The sequence below is a fragment of the Cucumis sativus genome, chromosome 3, assembly GCF_000004075.3.
Source record: "Cucumis sativus cultivar 9930 chromosome 3, Cucumber_9930_V3, whole genome shotgun sequence".
Classification (NCBI taxonomy): domain Eukaryota; kingdom Viridiplantae; phylum Streptophyta; class Magnoliopsida; order Cucurbitales; family Cucurbitaceae; genus Cucumis; species Cucumis sativus.
This window is the reverse complement of record NC_026657.2, coordinates 8,141,466-8,162,301: the sequence shown is the minus strand read 5'-3', so window position 1 is coordinate 8,162,301 and position 20,836 is coordinate 8,141,466. Positions and strand designations below refer to the sequence as shown.

The 20,836-nt window shown below is 29.2% G+C and overlaps 4 protein-coding genes across 5 annotated transcripts; 3 read left to right on the top strand and 1 right to left on the bottom strand.

Annotated features, from left to right (window-relative positions):
• Positions 1-507: 507 nt before the first annotated feature.
• LOC101221191 (uric acid degradation bifunctional protein TTL) lies at positions 508-4,394 on the top strand. 2 transcript variants are annotated; one of them, XM_004133896.3, is made up of 6 exons: positions 508-785; positions 882-970; positions 1,789-1,846; positions 2,019-2,120; positions 2,958-3,117; positions 3,687-4,394. In XM_004133896.3, the coding sequence occupies exons 1-6, from the start codon at positions 642-644 to the stop codon at positions 4,142-4,144; spliced, it is 1,011 nt and encodes a 336-aa protein (XP_004133944.1). In that variant the 5' UTR covers positions 508-641; the 3' UTR covers positions 4,145-4,394. The 2 variants fall into 2 exon arrangements, with proteins under 2 accessions (XP_004133944.1, XP_011650818.1); XM_011652516.2 differs by having other exon boundaries at positions 510-785; positions 3,690-4,394.
• Positions 4,395-5,018: 624 nt separating this feature from the next.
• On the top strand, positions 5,019-6,005 carry LOC101219295 (late embryogenesis abundant protein 6). Its single transcript, XM_004134307.3, has 2 exons — positions 5,019-5,166; positions 5,718-6,005. The coding sequence occupies exons 1-2, from the start codon at positions 5,089-5,091 to the stop codon at positions 6,003-6,005; spliced, it is 366 nt and encodes a 121-aa protein (XP_004134355.1). The 5' UTR covers positions 5,019-5,088.
• Positions 6,006-6,495: 490 nt separating this feature from the next.
• LOC101219056 (heavy metal-associated isoprenylated plant protein 4) lies at positions 6,496-8,768 on the top strand. The gene is made up of 4 exons (XM_004134306.3): positions 6,496-6,667; positions 6,969-7,159; positions 7,739-7,823; positions 8,264-8,768. Exons 1-4 carry the CDS (start codon positions 6,562-6,564, stop codon positions 8,665-8,667), a joined length of 786 nt encoding a protein of 261 aa, XP_004134354.1. The 5' UTR covers positions 6,496-6,561; the 3' UTR covers positions 8,668-8,768.
• Positions 8,769-9,660: 892 nt separating this feature from the next.
• LOC101220959 (AT-hook motif nuclear-localized protein 23) lies at positions 9,661-10,991 on the bottom strand. Its single transcript, XM_004133895.3, has 2 exons — positions 10,516-10,991; positions 9,661-10,254 (listed from the first exon to the last, which is right to left on the bottom strand). Exons 1-2 carry the CDS (start codon positions 10,908-10,910, stop codon positions 9,885-9,887), a joined length of 765 nt encoding a protein of 254 aa, XP_004133943.1. The 5' UTR covers positions 10,911-10,991; the 3' UTR covers positions 9,661-9,884.
• Positions 10,992-20,836: the final 9,845 nt, after the last annotated feature.

Sequence of the window (20,836 nt, the reverse complement as noted above, 5' to 3'; positions counted from 1 at the left end):
TAAAACGACATGTAACTTTGACCTTTTAGATAAACCGTAGACGACACGTAGGCCGAGATTCGGATGGAGTTGATTCGTCATCCCCTTGAAACGGCGTCGTCTAATAAATTCACATCTCCAAAAGCATTCATAAACTACAATATTAATAAAATAATACTAAATAAAGTTCTAAAACATATAAAATAGGATAGTTAAATATGAATTAAGATCCAAATAAATTTCAAACAGCATGCTATAAAGCTTGATATAAATATATATAATATCATTAATTTAGATTAATTTTTCAAATTCTAACCCGAGAACTAACTCAATTCGAATAATACTTGGATAGTAAGAGTATTCAAATGGATGGATTATTCTTAAATCCTATTTATTTCTATCTAATGGTATGATAAATCATTAACTCCATGAGAGCTAATTTAATTATATAATACATAACAAATTTTAACGTTTTTTTACTTTGGTGTCTTCATGTTTATTAAATTAATTGTATTATTAGGAATCTAAACTTGATTAATATACAAACGCCGCCACCGCCAGCGCAGCTGCAGATTTCCATCTAACGAACACATCGGCTGTTGAGTGAGGCTTAGAGACTCCGACTGTAGAGAAGGAAGAACGAGTGATCGGTGGCAATAACGATGGCGTCGAATTATGATTTTGTAGAGGAAGAGTTTCAGGCATGCTGTGGAAGCTCCAAATTCGCCAAAGAAATGGTTTCTGCTTCCCCTTTTTTCTCCTTGGAACAAGCTATAGCTGCAGCTAGACACATCTGGTTCAATCAGGTCTCTATTTTTTTTTTTTTTTTTTCCTTTTTTGAGCTCTTTGTATCATCGTTTGTGATCGATGGAGACTGAAAATTTGATGTTTCTCTTTTAAAGGTCGATGTGAGTGGTTGGTTGGAAGCATTCTCTGCTCATCCACGGATTGGTGGTCAAGTCTCCAAATCATCCAATCAGACTAGTGCTCAGTTAAGACCCCGACCCTTTAAATGCTAGATTCTTAATTATCTATCTTTCTCGTAGAAATCGAGTTGGTTGAATCACTGTTATCAGTTTATCCACTTGTTGCTTACAGTTAATTGAACAAAATTTGGAATAAGATAGTATTGTCTTAGAATGCAATTGAATGCTGGAACGTGAAGCTTGACTCCAGGTTGCCTGTGAGAGAGATCTATCTATGGTTTTGATTTTAACAGATGCCAATAGCCAAGTACTGAATTTGTTTGGAAATTGGGGTTGTATGATTCTGAAGCTTCCTCTCTTTTTTCTCATATTTGTTGCTTTCTAGTTTTGTGGCTGTGAATATGCTATTTAACTGCCCAATTTTGATGGTTCTCAATCCACTCTGAGAAAAGGGGGATTGGACCAATATGTAGCTGTCTGAAAATCAAATATTTTTAGCAGAAACAGGGAGATGTAAGGGTCTTAGTTAAGGATACTAGTTTTAGGAAGTGAGTTAGTGTATTTTCTTATAAAGAGGGAGGAGGATTGAGGGAAGGCATGCGATTGTTGTGTGATTTAGGGCTTGGGTTGGCATACTCAAGAGGGGAGGTTCCGATGTCTTATACTCGGTTTATCTTGTAGTTCCTCATCCTTTTTATCTTTCTATGTATCTTAGATTTAGGGTCTTGTTGGGTGATGTCCTAGCAGGAGACTTTAATTTCGTTTCTTCATTATAGGTTTTCGTTGTTCTTACATTTTTCCTTTCAACTGTTGATTAGATTGCTTGTATAAATATGTATGATATTGTACACGTGAAGTGACTTTTCAATGAAATTCTTCATAGATGGAGTAAGGGAGAACAGTCAACTGCAATGGCAACTGCCACTGGTTCTAGCTTACAGGTTATAGCATGCTGCCCTCTTACTGAGAAATACGAAAAAGTAGTTCGAGTCTGTTTTAGTATCATCCAATTGACTGCTTTTTTGGAAGACGGGTTTGGGTTTGAGTTATTGATGATTAATTGTCAATGATTTCTAATGTGTACTTTTGCATAATACTTGCTGGCCTTTGCAGGAGCTAGCAGAATGGAATATTCAGTATCAGCAGAAGTTTGGTTTTGTTTTTCTTATTTGTGCATCTGGAAGGAGCACTAGCGAGATTCTAGCAGAATTGAAGGTAGATCCTTCATCGAAATTCATGATGATGGTCCCTAGTATTTAAGGCTTTGTGGTTTTAATTTTTCTATTTTTGAAATTAATGCTTGTTTCCTTATGTATTATTGGCTAGTTTTCCACTTTACTTAAACACGTGGATTCTAAACAAAATTTCAAAAACAAATTTTCTTAGTCTTCAAATTTTGGTTTGGTTTCTGAAAACATGTTTAAAACGTGGGTGGTAGGTGAAAAAGACTATTGGTGGAAATATTGTCGTTAAGCATAGTTTTAAAAAAAAAAAGTAAAATGGGTGTCATATAGGACCTTAGATGTTCGTTGTTTTAACCCTTTCTAGGATTGAATAGTTTCAAATAATACAATAGACTAATTTGTCTAAAGCGTATAGTGATCTCAGGAGCACCTGTTTATTAGGAAACTTCAACCAACATACCAATGAGGCGATTACATGAATTAGATAAAGGATTTCTATAATCTTTGTGTTGCTTCATCTTCTTGCTTAAAACACAGTCACTGAGTTCAATTAAATGGAATACCCTTTCATTCTTACTGGAAGACTGTATATTTGTATTGACACCCAGCTTAATAATGAGAAGCCATTGGCATTACTGTGGTGAATTGCAATAATATCAGTTACTTTTCCTAGTATTTGTTCATATTTTCGGGTCAGGGGTGCAATTCCTAAGATCATCTTGTCAGCTATCCTTAGAATTCAACTGAGGACTGGGTTTCTTAGTTGGAAGTTTGAGTTATGTTCCATTTATCTAAAACTCTAATTGACCCCTCTTCATTCAGTTGAAAATCTTTTCATCGTAGTATGAGAAAACTGTGCCTGTTGCAGAAACGGTATCCAAGTAGACCCATAGTTGAGTTTGAGATTGCTGCTCAGGAGCAAATGAAGATAACAGAACTGCGTCTTGCCAAACTTTTCTCAACCAAACAAAATACCTCTTCAACCAGAGAGAGTCATCCTCCTCCGGATTTTGCACGAAAAGTAGAAGGTAAACTTCATTTACAAATATAAAAAAAGAACTTGCAAAGAGTACTTTTATCTGTTTCATCTTTGTGTGTTCATAGCATCCTTGGAAATCCAATTCTCGTTTAATCTGCCAATTAAGAATGCATCAATTCAAAAAACAAAGAGATGAACCGATTAAAAAACTGTTTCTCAGGAGGGGGAAAAAAATTAATTCTTAAACCGCACACATTGTTTTAAGATGAAAACCATATAAGTGCTGCTATCAATCGTTACATATATTGAGCTTTCTTGATTCCTTGCATTTTAAGCAATAATTATTCATCTTAATTCTTTTAAATGTTTGGCGTATCGTTTCCGATTTGAGAGAATAATAGGATTTTTAGGTCCTATTAGAGAGGCTGAAAGAACCAGTGAGGATGTTCGGGAGGGGATCAGTTTAAAAGCAATCCTTTTAAATTATTTCCTTTACTATACCAATGTTAACTGTTAAGCTGGATGGATGAACATGACATGATCATTTCCAAGTATAATAGGTTGATTGAATTGATATGTTGTGGTAACACTCCTCATTTGCTCATTTTGAAAATCTAGAAGATCGTGTGAACGTTATTGGAGGGCATCTAGGTGCTACTTCTGAAGCTTCAACTGGAAAGACATCACAAATTTTAACTCGAACTCGACCCCCAATTACAACCCATGTGTTAGATGTTGCACGAGGATCTCCAGCTACAGGTATTGACGTCCGTTTGGAAAGATGGATCGGTACTCAACCACGCCCCTTATTCGGTGAGGCCGATGTTGGGGGCTGGGCACTCGAAGGGACATCAGCAACAGATAAAGATGGGAGAAGTGGGCAATTGTTGAGCATGGTTGAAGCTATAAATCCAGGAATTTACAGAATAAGTTTTAACACGGGAAAGTATTTCCCGGCTGGGTTCTTTCCGTACGTTTCCATTGTGTTCGAAATCAGGGAATCCCAGAAGTTAGAACACTTCCATGTCCCTCTCCTGCTTTCACCATTTTCATTCTCCACATATCGTGGAAGCTAGAAGTTTTCTGTGCATGTGACCGTTTCGGTGTTTCAGCAAAAGACGAATAAAGCAATGTCGATTGGTATCAAATGTTGTATAACATAAAAAAAAAACTCTTATGCAAATTATGTAATAAATATTTAGATATCATCTACATGAAGCTTGTACTCGCGCTTAAGTCTTTTTTATGTGTCTACAATGTATAATTAATTGGATAGTATTTTCAGCTTATGATTGAAAGATGGTCCTAAAGTGCAAAGTATTTGAATCTTGTTTGTAAATTTCATGGCCAAACAAACAATTTTGGAGACTTCAATAGAAAGACTTTCAACCTAAATTTCAAACCAATCAAGATTTTCATTTGATTGCTCGTTTTGGTATGAAAACTTTAGATATTTGAAAATTAGAGCTGCTTAAAGTCAACCCTTGATAATTAAAACTTTAAAATCAATTTGACTTAACCTAAAAGAGGCTATTAGATTTGGATTTTCTTGATTGAAAGGAAAGATTAATAGAAACTACAAGTAAGTCAAGAAGCTTCGTTTTCTACCTAAGATCAACCAAGAAATTTCGTACAATCTAATTGTCAAGCTATGCAGTTGGTCAAGGCAAAACATAGGTTATATAAAGCTAGTTAATTTAATTTTTAATGTAAGTTTCATTGGTTAAAAAGTTGGATGCTATTAAAAACACACCACTTAAGAGTCGGACAAATGAAATTAGTAAGATCACAAATTTCAGGTTATTTAGGAAGTGTGCTTGAAATTGAACCACCAATTATTTCCTGGAATCAATGCTCATTCTACAGTTGTCAATATACCAACCAAGAGACTTGAATTCAAATAAACTATAAATTTGGTTATAAATTTTGGATTTAACCATTAACATTCTCTCTAAAGCTTTCCAAAGGCTGAATTTCAAATAGACAATCTTCAATTTCTACAAGTCCATAAACAAAAAAGATGCAAGCAGTTAGGGAGAAGCTACACGATATGAGCGTCATGCGCAAGGCCAAGGCCGAGGCAAAGGCCGAAGAGAAGGTGAGCTCTCGATGATGTTAGTTGTATTATTGAAAACATCTTCAATTCGAAAATATCATGAATACCTATTAATTGTTTTATCTTCCGTAACTAGTACTGTTTTTTTTATCCCTTTCGATTGAGATATACAACAATCGAGATTCAAATAAAAATTTAACATCTACATCTCACACTCAAACTCAAACTATCAACTTTTTTTTTTTATATAGAAATCATACACAATCTTTTCTTTTTTTTTCTTTTTTTTTGTATGTTTTCTAATTTTTTTATCAAATCCTCTCCGATATTTTTATTTTGTTCAATTATCTAAATTTCCTAATGAATTTACCACACATTCAAATGACTTTTTTAAATGGATATCGGGTGATTCACCATGTAATTTCTGTACAATCTCAAGTCATGCATCGTCCTAGTTGAGATCTCACCGAAAAAGCCCTATAGAGTAGTCATGCTAGTTATGACTATAGGAAAATGTCTTGCCCGAACAAAGATATTTGAGATTTGAACGATGAAATACAAGTTTTCATTTTATTTTAATGGTAAATGGGCAGGCAGAGAAGGAGCTAGCAAAAGCAAGAGTGGAAGTGGCTCATGAGGTAAGATTGGCACGAGAGGCTGAAGCTGCGATGGATCTTCATGTAGCCAAAGCTGGAATGAAGGCTGAGAAAGAGATGGCTAAGTATGCTGACACTCACACCAATACCTTTGTGTCTCCTGGCGGAACCACCACCCTTCCTGATTACTCCGTACCAGTAGCTCCCGGCATGACTATGGTTGGAGCCCCTGGCACCGTCGACATGGCCGGAGCTCCTTCTCCCGTTAATAAGAAGTTACTGTAAAAAAAAGTTCTTGTGTAACGCCATGCATAAAAAGTTTCATCTTTTATTTGCAAATAATGTACTTTGATTTGTTTTCTTTTTTCTACAAAGTTCTATATTATTCTACCACATCTTTAGATGTTGTGTAGTATATATTATAATCAATACACACAATAGCATTTAAGATCCTATTTTCGTTTCATTTTTCAGGTTACTCGTGGCTCAAGAAATCATGAAGTGGGGGAATATAAATCTAATGGAGGGGAAATTAATTAACCAAATCCAACTTGTTTGTTACCCTAAAGTTCTTAAAAGTTAACACTATTAGAAATGGAAAAGAGTTGATATAATTTGGCATAACCAAAGACTAATATTGGATTAAAATAAAACAAAGAGAATCACCAAGGGCAGGCAGGCAGGTGAACAAACTCTCAGGAATTCTCACCAAAACGATGTCGTGAGGAAAATGTAAAACTCTTTAAAAATTATAAATAAAGTAAAGATCATAAATATTATATATATATATATATATATAATATTTCTTCTGCATATAATTTTGTTGTGTACACAAAAAATAATGGGAGAGAAAGAGAAGGTTGAAGGTATCACTGCCATTTACAAACTAAATCTTCATTGTCATCAATGTTGGAGAGATATCAAAAAACCTCTTTCCACAACACAAGGTAACATCATATATATGTATTTTCAATTAGTTTCCGTTCTTTGTTTTTAAAATTTATATTTCTTTCCCGCTATTAGTTAGTATCGAACTTTTTTTTACACGATAACTTAACTTTCAAAATGTTTTATATACATACGGGATGTTTATTTGGAGATATGACACTATTATTTCATCCTTCTATATCTTTGAAGTGCATGTATGTGTAAATTGTTCGAGTTGATTGGTTAATTAACTTTTTCTTTTTTAATTCATATTTATTGTTTGGGTTCATAATTTTTTTTTGTCTGGGTGGGTGAAATTAGGTGTTCAAAATGTTGAAGTTGATATGGAGAAAAATGAAATTAGGGTGAAGGGTTCAAATTTGGATGTGCTAAAAATTCAGAAGCAAATAGAGAAGTTGAGCAAGAAAAAAGTTGAATTGATTTCTCCCAAAGTGAAGCCCAAAGAGAAAGACCCTCCTAAACCCATTGATGACAAACCCAAACCAACCATTGTGAGTATAAATTCTTAAGCTTAATTATTTCTAATTGATTAAGATTATATGATTATTCTCAACCTTTATACACAAATTAAATGCTTTTTACGAACTATATATATACACACATGATATTTTGATGTCACATGATCATAGTGTTCATATCATTCTCAACACTCTCCATTAGGAAACTAATTTAGATTTCATCGTTCAAAGTAAAATTTTTATCATTATTGTTAGTTAATTGAGTATAAATTATATTAACCGTAAAACCTAATTTTATGCCATGCATAGAAAAGGCACTATGCGAAAATGTTTTTAATAATTACATGGAAAATGTTAATTTAGTAACATTTTTCCTAACAAAATTATTATCTTACCTTAAAAACGACCCTTATTTTCTAACTAAAATCTTATTAAATAACAATTTAGAGAAATTTGGTTAATACATAATGAAAAACGTAGATTTGAAGTTACAAATTTATAGTAAGATTCAATTGAAAAGATCCATCCATCAAGAGAAAGAAAATATTAATAAAATAACAAAATTAATTACATTAAATTAAATGGGGTTTTTCTTTTGATCCACTTTGGCAGGTCAATCGCATAATAACAGCTAAGGTTCACTTGCACTGCCCCAAATGCGAGCAAGACTTGAAGAACAAGTTGCTAAAGCATAAAGGTTTTTGTGGCACACTAATCCCTTTTTTTTAGTATTATTAAATAGGTTTTTCTTACAAAAATAATAATAATAATATGTTTTCTTTCCAAATTCTATTTATTTTATTTTTATAGCTTTTGCTTTAATCTATCATTTTCTTGTAACAAATCTATTTTAATCTCTACCTACTAGAAATATATCCTATTAGATATCACTTGAAGTTGTCATTTTTGGTCACCAGGACTTAAACTCGAAATTATTATATAGAATATGGTGTTCAAAGATTCAAATAGGAAATTTTTCATAACTTGAGATGATGATACAATTATAAAGTTTGAATACTATTTCTCTTGTTTTACTACACTTAGCAGCATGAGTTCAGATGGGGTCTATTGCAAAATATTCACGAAAAATTATTCCCCATTTTGAAGAACAATAATGATGATTTTTAATATTGGCAGGAATATATAGTGTGAAAACAGACATAAAAGCTCAAACCCTAACAATGGAAGGAAGCATTGAAGCAGAGAAGTTCAAATCCTATTTGAAGAATAAGCTACAGAAACATGTAGATATTACAGTGGATACGAAATCGACTGATTCATCGAAGTCGACGGCGGTAGCATCAGAGAAGAAGAAAGAAAGTAATACTGATAAAAAAGAGAAGCCAAAAGAAAAGGCTTCATCTGAAACAACAATAACTACTACTGACAAGAAGACTATTGTTGTTGCAGAGATTCAAAGTAAAGAGAATAATTCTAATGATATTAATAATAAAAATAATAATGTCCCTTATTTCATTCACTATGTCTATGCTCCTCAATTGTTTAGTGATGAAAATCCAAATGCATGTAGAGTAATGTAAAATTGTAATTAACTGTTCTATTGTCATCTTAATTTTCTTTCCAAAAACTACGTTTGTAATTACTATTTCTAAAAATCGATGAGTTAATTATGATTTATCAATTCATGTTATATATAAAATTGAAAAAAAAAAAATTACACCCTTCTAAGTTATTTTTAAGGTTAAAATGGCATATGCAATTTTAGAATAGAAATTGATTTTTCCCCTAAAATTAAATAGCCAAAAGTACATTCTATTTAAAAAATGAATAAACAAAATTCAAATTTAAACAATATATCATATGTGTGTGTGTGTTGAAAAACCAATAAAAATAGAAAATAAATTATTTCCAGTTATATTAGATACATCCATTATCTAATATATATGTTCATACCGAATTGTCTACGCTTCTAAATAAATCAACGTTTTATTTATGTACATTTATATATTAATTAGTTTCATGATCTTGAGAGACTTTCATGTTTATCTAAAATTCATTATATTATACAACAATTTCTCAGAGTTTACGTTTCCAGCTAGTCTTATCCTTTTTAATAATAATAATAATAATAATAATGACAATTATTATCATTAATAAATAAGTTGAGAATTTATTTGATAATGATTTATAATTTTTGGTTTTAGAAGTTGAGTTTATTTTCTATCTTTTACTCATATTTTTCACCTGTTAAAGATATTTTTGAAGTAATAACAAAAATTTAGGGGAAAAAAAGTATGTCTATACTTTAAAAAAAACAATAATTAATATAATCCAAAGGAGAAATATTTTTTACTCACATAGAATTAGTTATTAGATTTTATTTTCTTTAAGGGAAGAATATGAGAGTTTGGCTCATATGTACTCTAAATCTTTAATAACTCTACTTGTGTCATTAATTTTTTTTAAAAAAATAAATGTACTTAATTTGGATAAATTTAAATGAAGTTTTTAATGAAAATAATATTTAAATTACCAAACGTCATTAACGATCTTAAACCAAAAAAGGAAAGTGGTTATGGGTCAAAATTATAGCTAAGATTAGATCGAATCAACACACACTCTTACAAATCAGAAAATTAACAAAAGGAAAAGGGGAAAAAAAAAAGAAGGAACAAACTAAAAAGTTGGGTTTTTTGTACCAAAGTTTTGAAGACACTAAAATATAATTAGCATATATATTAATCCAAACAATTATTATCAAATTCCCTAACCTTTTTTTTCCCAATCTTGAAGAAGCTCAATAAGATGCTCTCCCACCGGAATTCCCTCCGCCCCATCCGTCCACCGGCAGCTGATTTTGATTCCCCGCCATGTTCGACGACGGCATATTAAACAACGGCAACCCGACCGACGGGTCCGGAAATGGGTTGCTAAGACTCCCACCACCGTTGGGCGGTTGTTCCTCCTCGTCCAATGGTAACCTCTCGTAAGCAACATTGGTAAACGACGACGCAATGACGATCACCGGTCCTGAAGCAATCAAAGACCCGACAACATTCCCTCCGACGATTTGCCCTTGCCCACCCGCAAGGAAGATAGTCAAACTCGTAGCTCCCGGAGGTGCCGGTGGCGGTAAAAACGATCCCGTTAAAGATAATATCTCAAACCTAACAAAAAAAAATCAATAACTATATTCCAATAAGATTAAAGATTAAATTCGCAGTACTCCTCATCGCTAGGAGCGATGTATATGATTTTTTAAAAAAAAATCATAATAAGATTAGAGATTAAATTTATCATAACCCCATCTCATTTTTAGAAAATAAAAAAATGACCTAATTCCAAATCAAATTTGGAAAAGAAAAAAAAAACCCTAATTATTAATTAAGTTAATTAAAAGCTTTGAGTTCTCTGGTGTTTTAACAAACCTTCCAGGAAGAGTAATAGCGCCACCAGTTGATGAAGGTTGCCGTAAGGTAACGTTAGTAACGGCGCCGGTGCCGCTCAAGATGCAGACGCCACGCTGGCGTTTCCGGGCATAAGTGGCGACGGAGTCAAAGACATCACAACCGGTGTTGACTTCCAAGATGTGGGCCCGAAGAGTGTTAGCGCTTTCTCTGGTAATAATAACCGGTGGTTTGGGTTTATTCTTGGAACCGGGCGGTCTACCTCTGGACCGTCGGGCAACGATCTCTCCGCCGGAGTTAGGTTGGTGGTCAGAACCGTCGTCTACATCGGTCTGATGTTGGAGGTGGAGATCCACAGAACGGTGCTGAAGTTGATGAACAAAGTGAGAAGCAGAGCCCAAGTCTAAGCCCGCCATGAACAGATTAAAAAAAAAACAATATAGTAATTATGATAATTAGGGGAAAAATACATAAATTATAAGAGAGAGAGAAAGAGAGAAGATGAAGAAGGAGAGAGAGAGAGAGAGAGAGGAAGAAGAAGCAAAAGTGAAGCGATTCCCATGAACAAGAAATTTATATTAAAATATGAAAGAGAGAGAGAGACTTTAGGGTTTTTTTTATTATTTTAAACTGACCATGTTTTCTTTATTTTTTTTATTCTTTACTTTTTTTTTAAGTGTTATTATATTGTTTCTTATTTTTAAATATATTTTCCTACTCATTAGATTAGATTCAATGGAAATTTATTTTTATTTTATTTATTAATTCCATTTATGGTTGCATATATAAAATATAGTTTAATTTTCGACTAATTAACCTTCTTTTCGTCTTTTTCTTTCTTTTGTTGGCTTTTTATTTTTCGTTTTATTAGGCTAATCCATCGAAATTATCTGTTTTTTTTATTGATGAAATTATATTTAGCTAAATTACAGATTCAGATTACTTTTGAATTTGTGTCTAAAGTGAGTGTTTGTATATATATTTGTTTATTATTTAGTTTTTTTTTACAAAAACTATACAAATTAATGTTATTTTTTTCACAAAATTGATTTAAAAGTTTTATAAATATATAAATGTTAGAACCAACTTACGTCCACGCCTACTAATCTCATGTAAGATGGTTTAATTTAGAAGTTAAACTTAGACTTGATTTGTGATTCAATAATTATTTTTAAAATAAAATTAAATTATTTTTTTCTATTGTTTTTAAAAATACATTCAAATTTTAAAATGAATTGGTTTGTGATTCAATCATTATTTTGAAAATAGAAATAAATTATTCTTTCTATTGTTTTTGAAAATACATTTAAATTTTAAAATTTGTGTTTGGTCGTGAATTTGAAATATTACACTCTTTCTCATCTTTACATTTTTTTAAAACAAGGCTTACAAACAAAGAAAATGGAGATTTATTGTTTTTGAAAACGGGCTATTTCATGTATTTTTAAAAAAATAAAATAAAAGACAAATATACCAATCACATTTTATTATTGTTATTATTATTATTTGTATTTTTATTTGTGAAAGCCTAAAATTAAAAATAATCACGAACGAAAGAGGCCTTAATTCTTTTAAGAAAAATATTAATATTGATGGACGTCTTTTTTTCAATTGAGTCTAATTGTTACTCATATTCCATTAAAAAATTAAAAGTCTCTACAAATTCTATTAGATATGGAACTTATATTATGTTTTGGTTTAATCTTAAAATTAAGTAACTTAGAAAATAAAGTTAAAACATTGAGTTAGATTTAACTTTTGAAATGTTTAGTGTGAAACATAAATGATTTTAATAAATTTGGAGTGTTTATAATTATTTAAAAAGGTTTATAATTTTAAATATTGAATTAAATAACTTTTATTTAAAATGAGTCGGAATAAAAACAACTTTTTTATATTATAAAAAAAAAAAAGAAAATGTGCCAGTCTCTGCTAAATACAAATAGGCTCAAACTTATAGTCAAACAAATTCAAATTAACTTTTGAAATATTATATAAATAAATAAATAAATTTAAAAAAAATATTGTGATCCTAGAGAGAGTTCGATGAACCTATGAAGTGAGTCTAAGCGAGCTTAGTAAACGTTCAATGGACTCGTAAGGTGAATTCGAAAGAAGCTCTACGAGTCTAAGAAAGAGCTCAATAGAAGTACCCATAGGTAGACAACTTCGTATAACTCATGTGGTAAGCTCAAATTAATCTCAAGTCAAGAGAAGTTCAAAGGAGCTTTAACTTAACTTAAGAGTACCCGTTCAAGACTAGTAAGTTGATAAGAGTCAGAAGAGTGCACACGACCAGCACAATAAAACAACTATTATTTAGTGGATTAATCCAAAAATTATTTATCTATCTTCCCAAACATTGGTTTAAATTACTTATATATTAAAAAAAAAGCCACGAGCTTGTCTTTGAGTTATGCATTACATTAGTTTGTTTTAGTTCATCGGATCCTTCTACAATAATTAATTTAGTCATATTATTCTTTTCATTCAAAATTTAAATCTTCAACACTAAAATACTATTGGACAGACTATTCAATTTGATAAATTCTATATAAAAGATTAATGAATAATTATTTTTTCAGTCAAACTGTTTAATTTTAACTAATCAACCCACTTTTAATATATTTAGTTCTTTCCTCATAAATACAAGAGTAATATTGATCTAAACATATTTTAATCGGTATATATACACACATATATTTTGGACTTCAAATTCAGGTTTGAATCTTCAATCTCATCTTATTCAACTAAAATAAATGTCATGTTAATTTTCAAAATAAAATTACTATAATAATGATATATATAAATAGTTTAGTAAAATGATAAAATTGATCGCCTAGAACAAGGCAATTGTATTGAATTTAAAGAAAATGATTTCTAAATTTTTTTTTTTAAAAGAAGGAACTACTGTGTAATTTTGATTTAATTTGTTTGATTTGGACTATCATTGGAAATTAAAATAAATATCAACACACTCTAATTAATTCCTTTATTAAAAAACTTAAAAATGTACACCCATTTAATTAAAATCTAACATGAATTCACAAAATTAAATAATAAATAATGTAATATTTTAAGGCATGATTATGAGTGGTGGGAATATATATAATCCTACAAATTAATTATATAAAAACAACATTAATTAAACATGTTAGGTTAAATTATATATTATTATTATTATGGTTAATATATATACTTTCTAATTAGCTAATTAGGAAAGTACTATGTTTCTTTGATTAAAATAATTAATGAAGAGGAAACATATATAATTATTAGGTGATTGAAAAGGTGACAAACACAAAGTGGATTAAGTTAATGTACGGTTGGAGTAAATTATAATTTAACTTATGACAATTTTTTAATCTGACTTTACAATATTATAAGAAAGATTAGAGAATTAATTTTAAAAAATTCTTTTTTGGTATTGTGAACTAATTAATTTTTAAAGAAAACAAAATAAAGTACCTTTTTAAGACATGTTAGTGAAGTGTTTGGAGAGATAAAGTTATAATAAAATTGAATTTTAGACCTAGCTAAGGTAGATTTTTATGTGATATGATTAAATTTTAATGAGGGGATGAACTATTTACTATAAATATTATATTTGACTTATAGAGTGATATGTCAAATTAATATTTAATTGTTAGTCTAATCAAAATGATGATAAATATTGTACTTATAACTTTAAAAAAATGATAATATTGCAAAAGTGTATCTATATGGTTGTGGTAAGATGTGACCAATGATCTTAGCATTTAGCCTATTTCTTTTTTGTGTTACTTTTGTGTTCGATTGGAGAGACCGTAATGTAGATATATTCATATTCTCGTCCAACCAAGTGCTTTCTTGTTGATTTTTTTTTTAAAACATAAATCAACAATATTTCAAAAAATTTCAAAGTCTTGAACCATCCAACTATAGCATAATAATCAATTAAAATTTAATAATTTAGTCCAAAAAATTGATCTATGTTTCATTTTAAATTAGTATATACATTAAAAAAAAATAGAGCCAATTATTGAAGGACAGCCCCTATTCACTATATCTATTTAAAAGAAAAATAAACAAAATGATTACTAATACTATACTTTATAAATCTTAAAATAATTAGTGTCACACACACAAACACACCATATGATGGATATATAACCTTAACCAACTTTTGGAAATTAAAAACTAATACGATATAATGTATATAGCTTAGGACGTGGCTTTGGGTTATCTTAATTGGTGACTACACCCACTACTTTCCCAAAATTAATCTTTTTAACAAATTAATAATAGTAATAATAACAATTGTTATTATAATTAATAATTAATTCATATGATGACAATGAAGGGTTAGATTTATTTAGATTATTATACTTTGTTTGATAATGATGCCAAAGCTATAGGAATCTTTTTTAATCTTAATTTAATAATGTAATTTTGACTTGTTATTTAATTAAGTAATGCTCGTCTCTCTATAATATATACTCTCTCAAGGTGAAGAAATGGCAAGGTTTCACATTTAGAAGTCTAATTTATTTAATTAAGACCGTTATTATTATTATATATATGATAAATAATACTATCTTATAGAACATTGACTATGATTAAATTTAAATATGTTGAACAAGTATACATTTGAATTACCATTAAAAAAAATCCCATTTGAAGATTTAAATGATCCTTTATTTACCCAAAAAAAAATAGCATTTCCCCTAACTAGAATACATAAAATTCAACTAACAAAAATACAAAATTGTACATTTTCCCATCCAAATGTATTATATATTTTTTAATGTATATACGTGTTCGTGTTCTAAGTAGTAGGTTGATATTTAGAAATAATTTTTTATCGATATTAATTAGCATGGTTCAACTAACATAAAATAGGTGACGAACCATTCAAAAAATTCGATTTATAAGATTGTATTTTCTTGAACTAAAAATATGTAATTGTTTTTAGATATTTCAAGGTATCTTAAAATCAAAAAGTGGCTATGGAAATTTAATTATTGTATGGAAAAACTAACTCAACTATTAAAAATATAGTCATAACTTAAATTGAGAATTTGATAGATGTTGTTATATTTTGTAAATAAATATTTTAATTTTTTTTGCTATATATGAAAATGACAAAAAAAAATTCGGTATAGAGAAAAAGGTATTTCTAGACAAAATACTAATACCAATAATAATAGTTCTTTTATATTAAGAAAAGAGTGATGGAAAGAATTGTTTGTGATCGCCATGGTTCTCATGTGCTACGACGGAGTTTTATCATTATCTCTCAATAGAGTATCAATTTACAAATTTATCCTTTAGGTTCTAACCTTGGTTCGAGTATCATATCGTAACTACACTGTATTCAATTATAGTTTTTGCTAGCTTTGATTAATTAGAGAAAATAATGCTTTTAAAAATGTTCTATATATTTATTTATAAAATATATTTGACATAAAAGTTGTTTTGAGGTATTTTTTCTTTTTAGTATAAAAGTTGATTTGAGTGACTTTTTTTTCCCAAATGATTTATTCTCTATACTGAATTAAACACCTGCAAGTTAATTCCAACCCAATCTAAATTAATTTTTTTTATTTACATCAAACCCCATATTTTTAGTTATATATTATAAAAAGAATTAAACAAACTATTTACCTTAAAAAAATTACTAAAAGTACTTAATTTTTTTGTATGGAAAACAAATATTTTGTCAATTTTTATATTTTTAAAAGTTTTCTTTATAAACACATATATAATATTAAAATTAAACGATGTTTTTTACCGAATAATAATAATAATAATCAACCATTCTTATAACATTAATTAGTTAAGACATACCTCAAAGGAAAAAAATCATATATTCAAATTATTACTAGGTTTGAGCAAACCTAAGTGCGAGTGCGATGAACGTATAATTTATATATATATATATAAAAAGTAAGAATTACTTTTCAATTTAAAGCACGAGAATAATAATAAAAATGTTTTCGAGAATGTGACACACCAAAGTTAAGTATTTACACCTTTATCTTTGCACTTCCAGTTCCATTAATTTCCAGATCTAAAATGTGAGCAACGTGCAAAAAACTGTTCAAAACTATTTTTTATGTAAAGAAAAAAAAAGAAGAAATTCCCAACTTTCACACCCAGTAATTATAAATTAATTGAAGCATAATTAATTAATTAAAAAAGCAATTAGAGGGGGACAAGTGGAAGCTGACGACTTGGGGGCAAATCAACTCAAACCCATTGCGTTTCATTTGCATTTCCTTGTCGTTTCTGTCATATTAATTTAATACAAAATTCCCTTCCATCCACCAATCAAACTGATCCTGCTCTGGATTTGAGAAATCTATTAATTCTGCTTTACCCCTAAATTAAATTCCGCTCGACCCCACTAATTATTTTTTTCATCTTAACCAAAGTTGTGGATTAATGAATTAATTAATCTTGTAATAAATTAATGAAAAAGCAATTACTTGTTTTGTTGTTTTTAATTCAAGTTGGGTGCACACCAGAAACCCCCTCGAGTTTCACATTATTGTTTTATATTTTATATGCTCCAATATGAAACAACTTTAATTTATTACTTTACTATTGTTTATTTAATAATTATTTCTTGGGTTTAATAGTGGTTTTCTTAAGCAATAATTATTAATGTGATAAATTTTGCATAAAAGTGATAACGTCGGTTGTGTTGACTGTTTACTCCATTTTCTCTCTACAAAAGTAATTCTATAAACTTTTACTTTCAACCAAAATAGTTAAAGTAATTCACATATTTAATGTGTGTTTAAATTTTAGTTTATATCATTTTAATTCATTAATTTCATTGTCACTATTCTCAATTTGGAAATACCTTTTTGTTAAGACAGTTTATAGTTAAAAATCAATATATTTATGGGTTGGTTGATTTTGTTTGAATACAATTATTCATTCATGTGGATTCTATTTTTCTAATCAATTCAAATGTTAAAGTGAAGTAATTATGAGTGAAGGCTACAAATTTTAATCCTATCTATTATTTATTTATTTTTTAAGAAATTGATAATATATATGTATAAATGTTTGTCTCACAACCGTAGATTATCTTCTCAGAACATCAGAAATTGAAGTCAAAGATAATTGTGAAACATATAAAATAAAATAGATCGATTTATACTTGTGAAAATTGTTCATTTTATAGAATTGAAATTTAAAGAAGGCTACACATGTTTAAGCGAACTAAAGGTAATGGATGATTTTTCAAAAGTAATCGTAACAAATGTCTAAATTTTGTTTGACTGACTGTGAAGTTTTATTCTGTTAAACAAAATTTAGAGGTCAGGCATAAATTAGCATATTGATAATCTTAGTTTAATGTTTTATTTATTATAACATTTGATGATGAAAAATATAAATTAATATTTGTTCTAAATAAAATTAATGAAGAATATAACATTTGATGATAATCCGTTAAAGGATCAACCGCCTTATTGACCCTTAATTGAAACCTATTAGACAGGATCAAAATAAATGGACATGCTTTGCTCCGATCCAACCTATTTCACGTTTAACCATTAGTCTCTATACAAATTAGAGAGTCATAAATAAAATTAAATCAGAAAAACCAAACGTCAAAGTAGTAACATTAGCGTGATCATCTATAATTTATGCTCTAAACTCAATGGTGTCTAAACTCAACATAACACCACACTGAATGAAACATGCTAACCAACCCTAATCACTTCTAATTATCCACCAACTAAGAAGAAGAAAAGAAAAACACTTATTCCCTTCCACTAATGTACTATGATTTACTCGATAATCCATTGACAATGTAACAAAATGGAAGAAGGAAGGGGAATAAGCTAAACAGCTTTACTGCAATATTGTGTCAAATAGCACACAAAGTGTAGAATAAGATAAAACAAATTAAAGAAAATGCAACAATACTAGGACATAATAATAATTGGTGAATCCAAACAAAAGAAAAAAGATGGTAAATAATTTAAGTGTTGGGAATTAAAGATGTGAAAGAATTGGTTAAAGAATGTGTGGTTGGGGCCAACAAAAGAGGTGCTGCGGTGTTGCGTTGACTCTACTTAAAAGCTCCACATAAAGGGCATAAACATAAAAGGATGGTCATCCATAAATCTCCGCCGAAGGTTATAAAGTTGCCAAACACTTGTGCACAAACCTTTTCTTTCTTCTTCTTAATTATTTTCATTATTTAATAAAAAGATAACATATTATACGTCGTTTGTTTGGTTGAGAATCTAATATTGAAAAATAAAAAAATAACCGATCATTCTTTCGTTATCGAATGGTTTTAAAATAAAATCTCATACTACACAAGGTTCATAACCAAAAGGGTATTTTAGTCTTTAAAAATTTCAAAATCATTCTATTAAATTCTAAATAACTAAAAATATATTTTCGAGTACGAGACTCACTTAATTACTTCAACATTACTCATAAAAAAGACAAATTATTTGAGGAATTAATAATAATTCATAAAGTTTAGGAAGACTTTTAGCAATAAAAAATAACCTTACAATCCGAAGAATTCAAAATCCCCACGAACAAAAAATTCAAGAGCCCCACGAATTTGCGATTTCATCCAAAATCCCCTGAAAGAATTAGTTGTAATCAATAAATCCTAACTCAGAAAAGGCCTAATAATCAATAAATCTCTCGAGGCCCATGGGCGCAAATATGTTCGTCCAAAAAGACAGCACCATTATAGGTGCAGATGGGCTTGAGGCCCATGAAATTTGGTTTTATCTCAAAACAGTACGGACCAACCACCATATATCGAGTTAATTTCTTTTTATTTTTTATAATTATAATAGATAGACATTTTAGAGATTTGTTATGAAGTGTATAATCTTATCATAATTGCAAAAACAAAAATATACTTCTACAACGCTTATGATGTATTACAACTTTTTTTAAAATATTGTTGTGTTTCTTTAGAAGGACTATTGTAATTTTTGTTGCATGAATTTTTAAATTGTTTAAAATATATCTTCTATATATCTTCTATTTTTCTCTCTCTGGCCCTTTCTTCTTCTTCTTTGGATGGATTGTAGTTTTGATTTAGATTAAGAATAATAAGATTTTTATTTAGGCAAACTTTTAATTAGTTTAAGATAAACATTCTTAATCATTTTTCGTCTATGGTTAAACGATAATAACATAGCTAATAATCTACTAACCTTATATATATGTTAGTGTGTGTATATATATATATTTTGTTGCTTGTTGATTATGTATATGAATCATTTTGCAAAGGAAATCAATACATTTTGCCTTCAAATTTTCAATAATACAAAGCAACGACAAAAGTTACATTCACGCGTTGTAAGAAAATTTTGGTTGAAAAACGTTCTTTGGCCTCAAATTCAACCTCTAGGCAATTTAGTTTTTAATGTTTAAATTGTAACCATTTAATCAATAGACTTCTAAAACTAAAGTTGTAACTATTTAATCTCTATTGAAAATATATTGCTAGAAGTAAGTATTATTAGTTTTTACTGTGCAATGACTTGATCTTCGTTAGGGGTGAACATATGATAGATAAAAAATTGAACTGATTGATCAAAACCGATCAAGCTGAATGTTGTTAGTTAGAAACAATGAGAGGTTCGGTTGGTGTCAGTTTGAGAAATTTCAAAACAACAACATTTTAAAAAAATCAAAGACATAAAATGATCAACTGGCCAAATGTTAATTAGTTTGTATATCTTTATGATCAGTGTCAGTTTAAACATTTACTAAAACCCGATTATACATAGTTAGATTCAGTGTCGGTTTGATCGAAAAATCGATTTCAACAAATCAATATCATCCCAATTTAGTTTATAAATGAAAATGATTATAATTCATTTATCAATTTGAAAACTAAATTGTTGGGTTTGGACAAATTTATCCAAAAAGTGTTTTAAAATCAACTCATTAGGGTTTTAGGACTTTAGGGTTTTACACTTTCATCTTTGATTTATTCTAACTTATCCACTTTTATCTTTTATATATATATACATTTTTTCAAAAGTTGGCACAATATATACATACATACACACATATATATATGTATATATATATATTATTGGAATAAATTTTAATAAATATTTATAAAAGAAATTGATGACGCCATCTTTTCTACCTTCAAATACTTGTCTTTATGTATGAAACTTTTATTCACTCCAACAAATGAACAAAAAGATTAGACGTCTAAATCAAGTTTTTGTTTGAAGAAAATTACATAATTAATTGTTAATAAAACATAGATTAAACTATACAAATATTCAAATAAGATGAGATTCCATTTTTCTTTTACTTTCATACAATAAAATACATTCATTCTCCT

Coding starts and splice junctions, on each gene's coding strand:
- LOC101221191 (XM_004133896.3), top strand. CDS start 642: ATGGCGTCGAATTATGATTTTGTAGAGGAAGAGTTTCAGGCATGCTGT. Junction 786..881: donor GACACATCTGGTTCAATCAG/GTCTCTATTTTT, acceptor TCTCTTTTAAAG/GTCGATGTGAGTGGTTGGTT. Junction 3,118..3,686: donor TTTTGCACGAAAAGTAGAAG/GTAAACTTCATT, acceptor TTGAAAATCTAG/AAGATCGTGTGAACGTTATT.
- LOC101219295 (XM_004134307.3), top strand. CDS start 5,089: ATGCAAGCAGTTAGGGAGAAGCTACACGATATGAGCGTCATGCGCAAG. Junction 5,167..5,717: donor AGGCAAAGGCCGAAGAGAAG/GTGAGCTCTCGA, acceptor GTAAATGGGCAG/GCAGAGAAGGAGCTAGCAAA.
- LOC101219056 (XM_004134306.3), top strand. CDS start 6,562: ATGGGAGAGAAAGAGAAGGTTGAAGGTATCACTGCCATTTACAAACTA. Junction 6,668..6,968: donor ACCTCTTTCCACAACACAAG/GTAACATCATAT, acceptor GGGTGAAATTAG/GTGTTCAAAATGTTGAAGTT. Junction 7,160..7,738: donor ACAAACCCAAACCAACCATT/GTGAGTATAAAT, acceptor CCACTTTGGCAG/GTCAATCGCATAATAACAGC.
- LOC101220959 (XM_004133895.3), bottom strand. CDS start 10,910: ATGGCGGGCTTAGACTTGGGCTCTGCTTCTCACTTTGTTCATCAACTT. Junction 10,255..10,515: donor GCTATTACTCTTCCTGGAAG/GTTTGTTAAAAC, acceptor TTTTTTTGTTAG/GTTTGAGATATTATCTTTAA.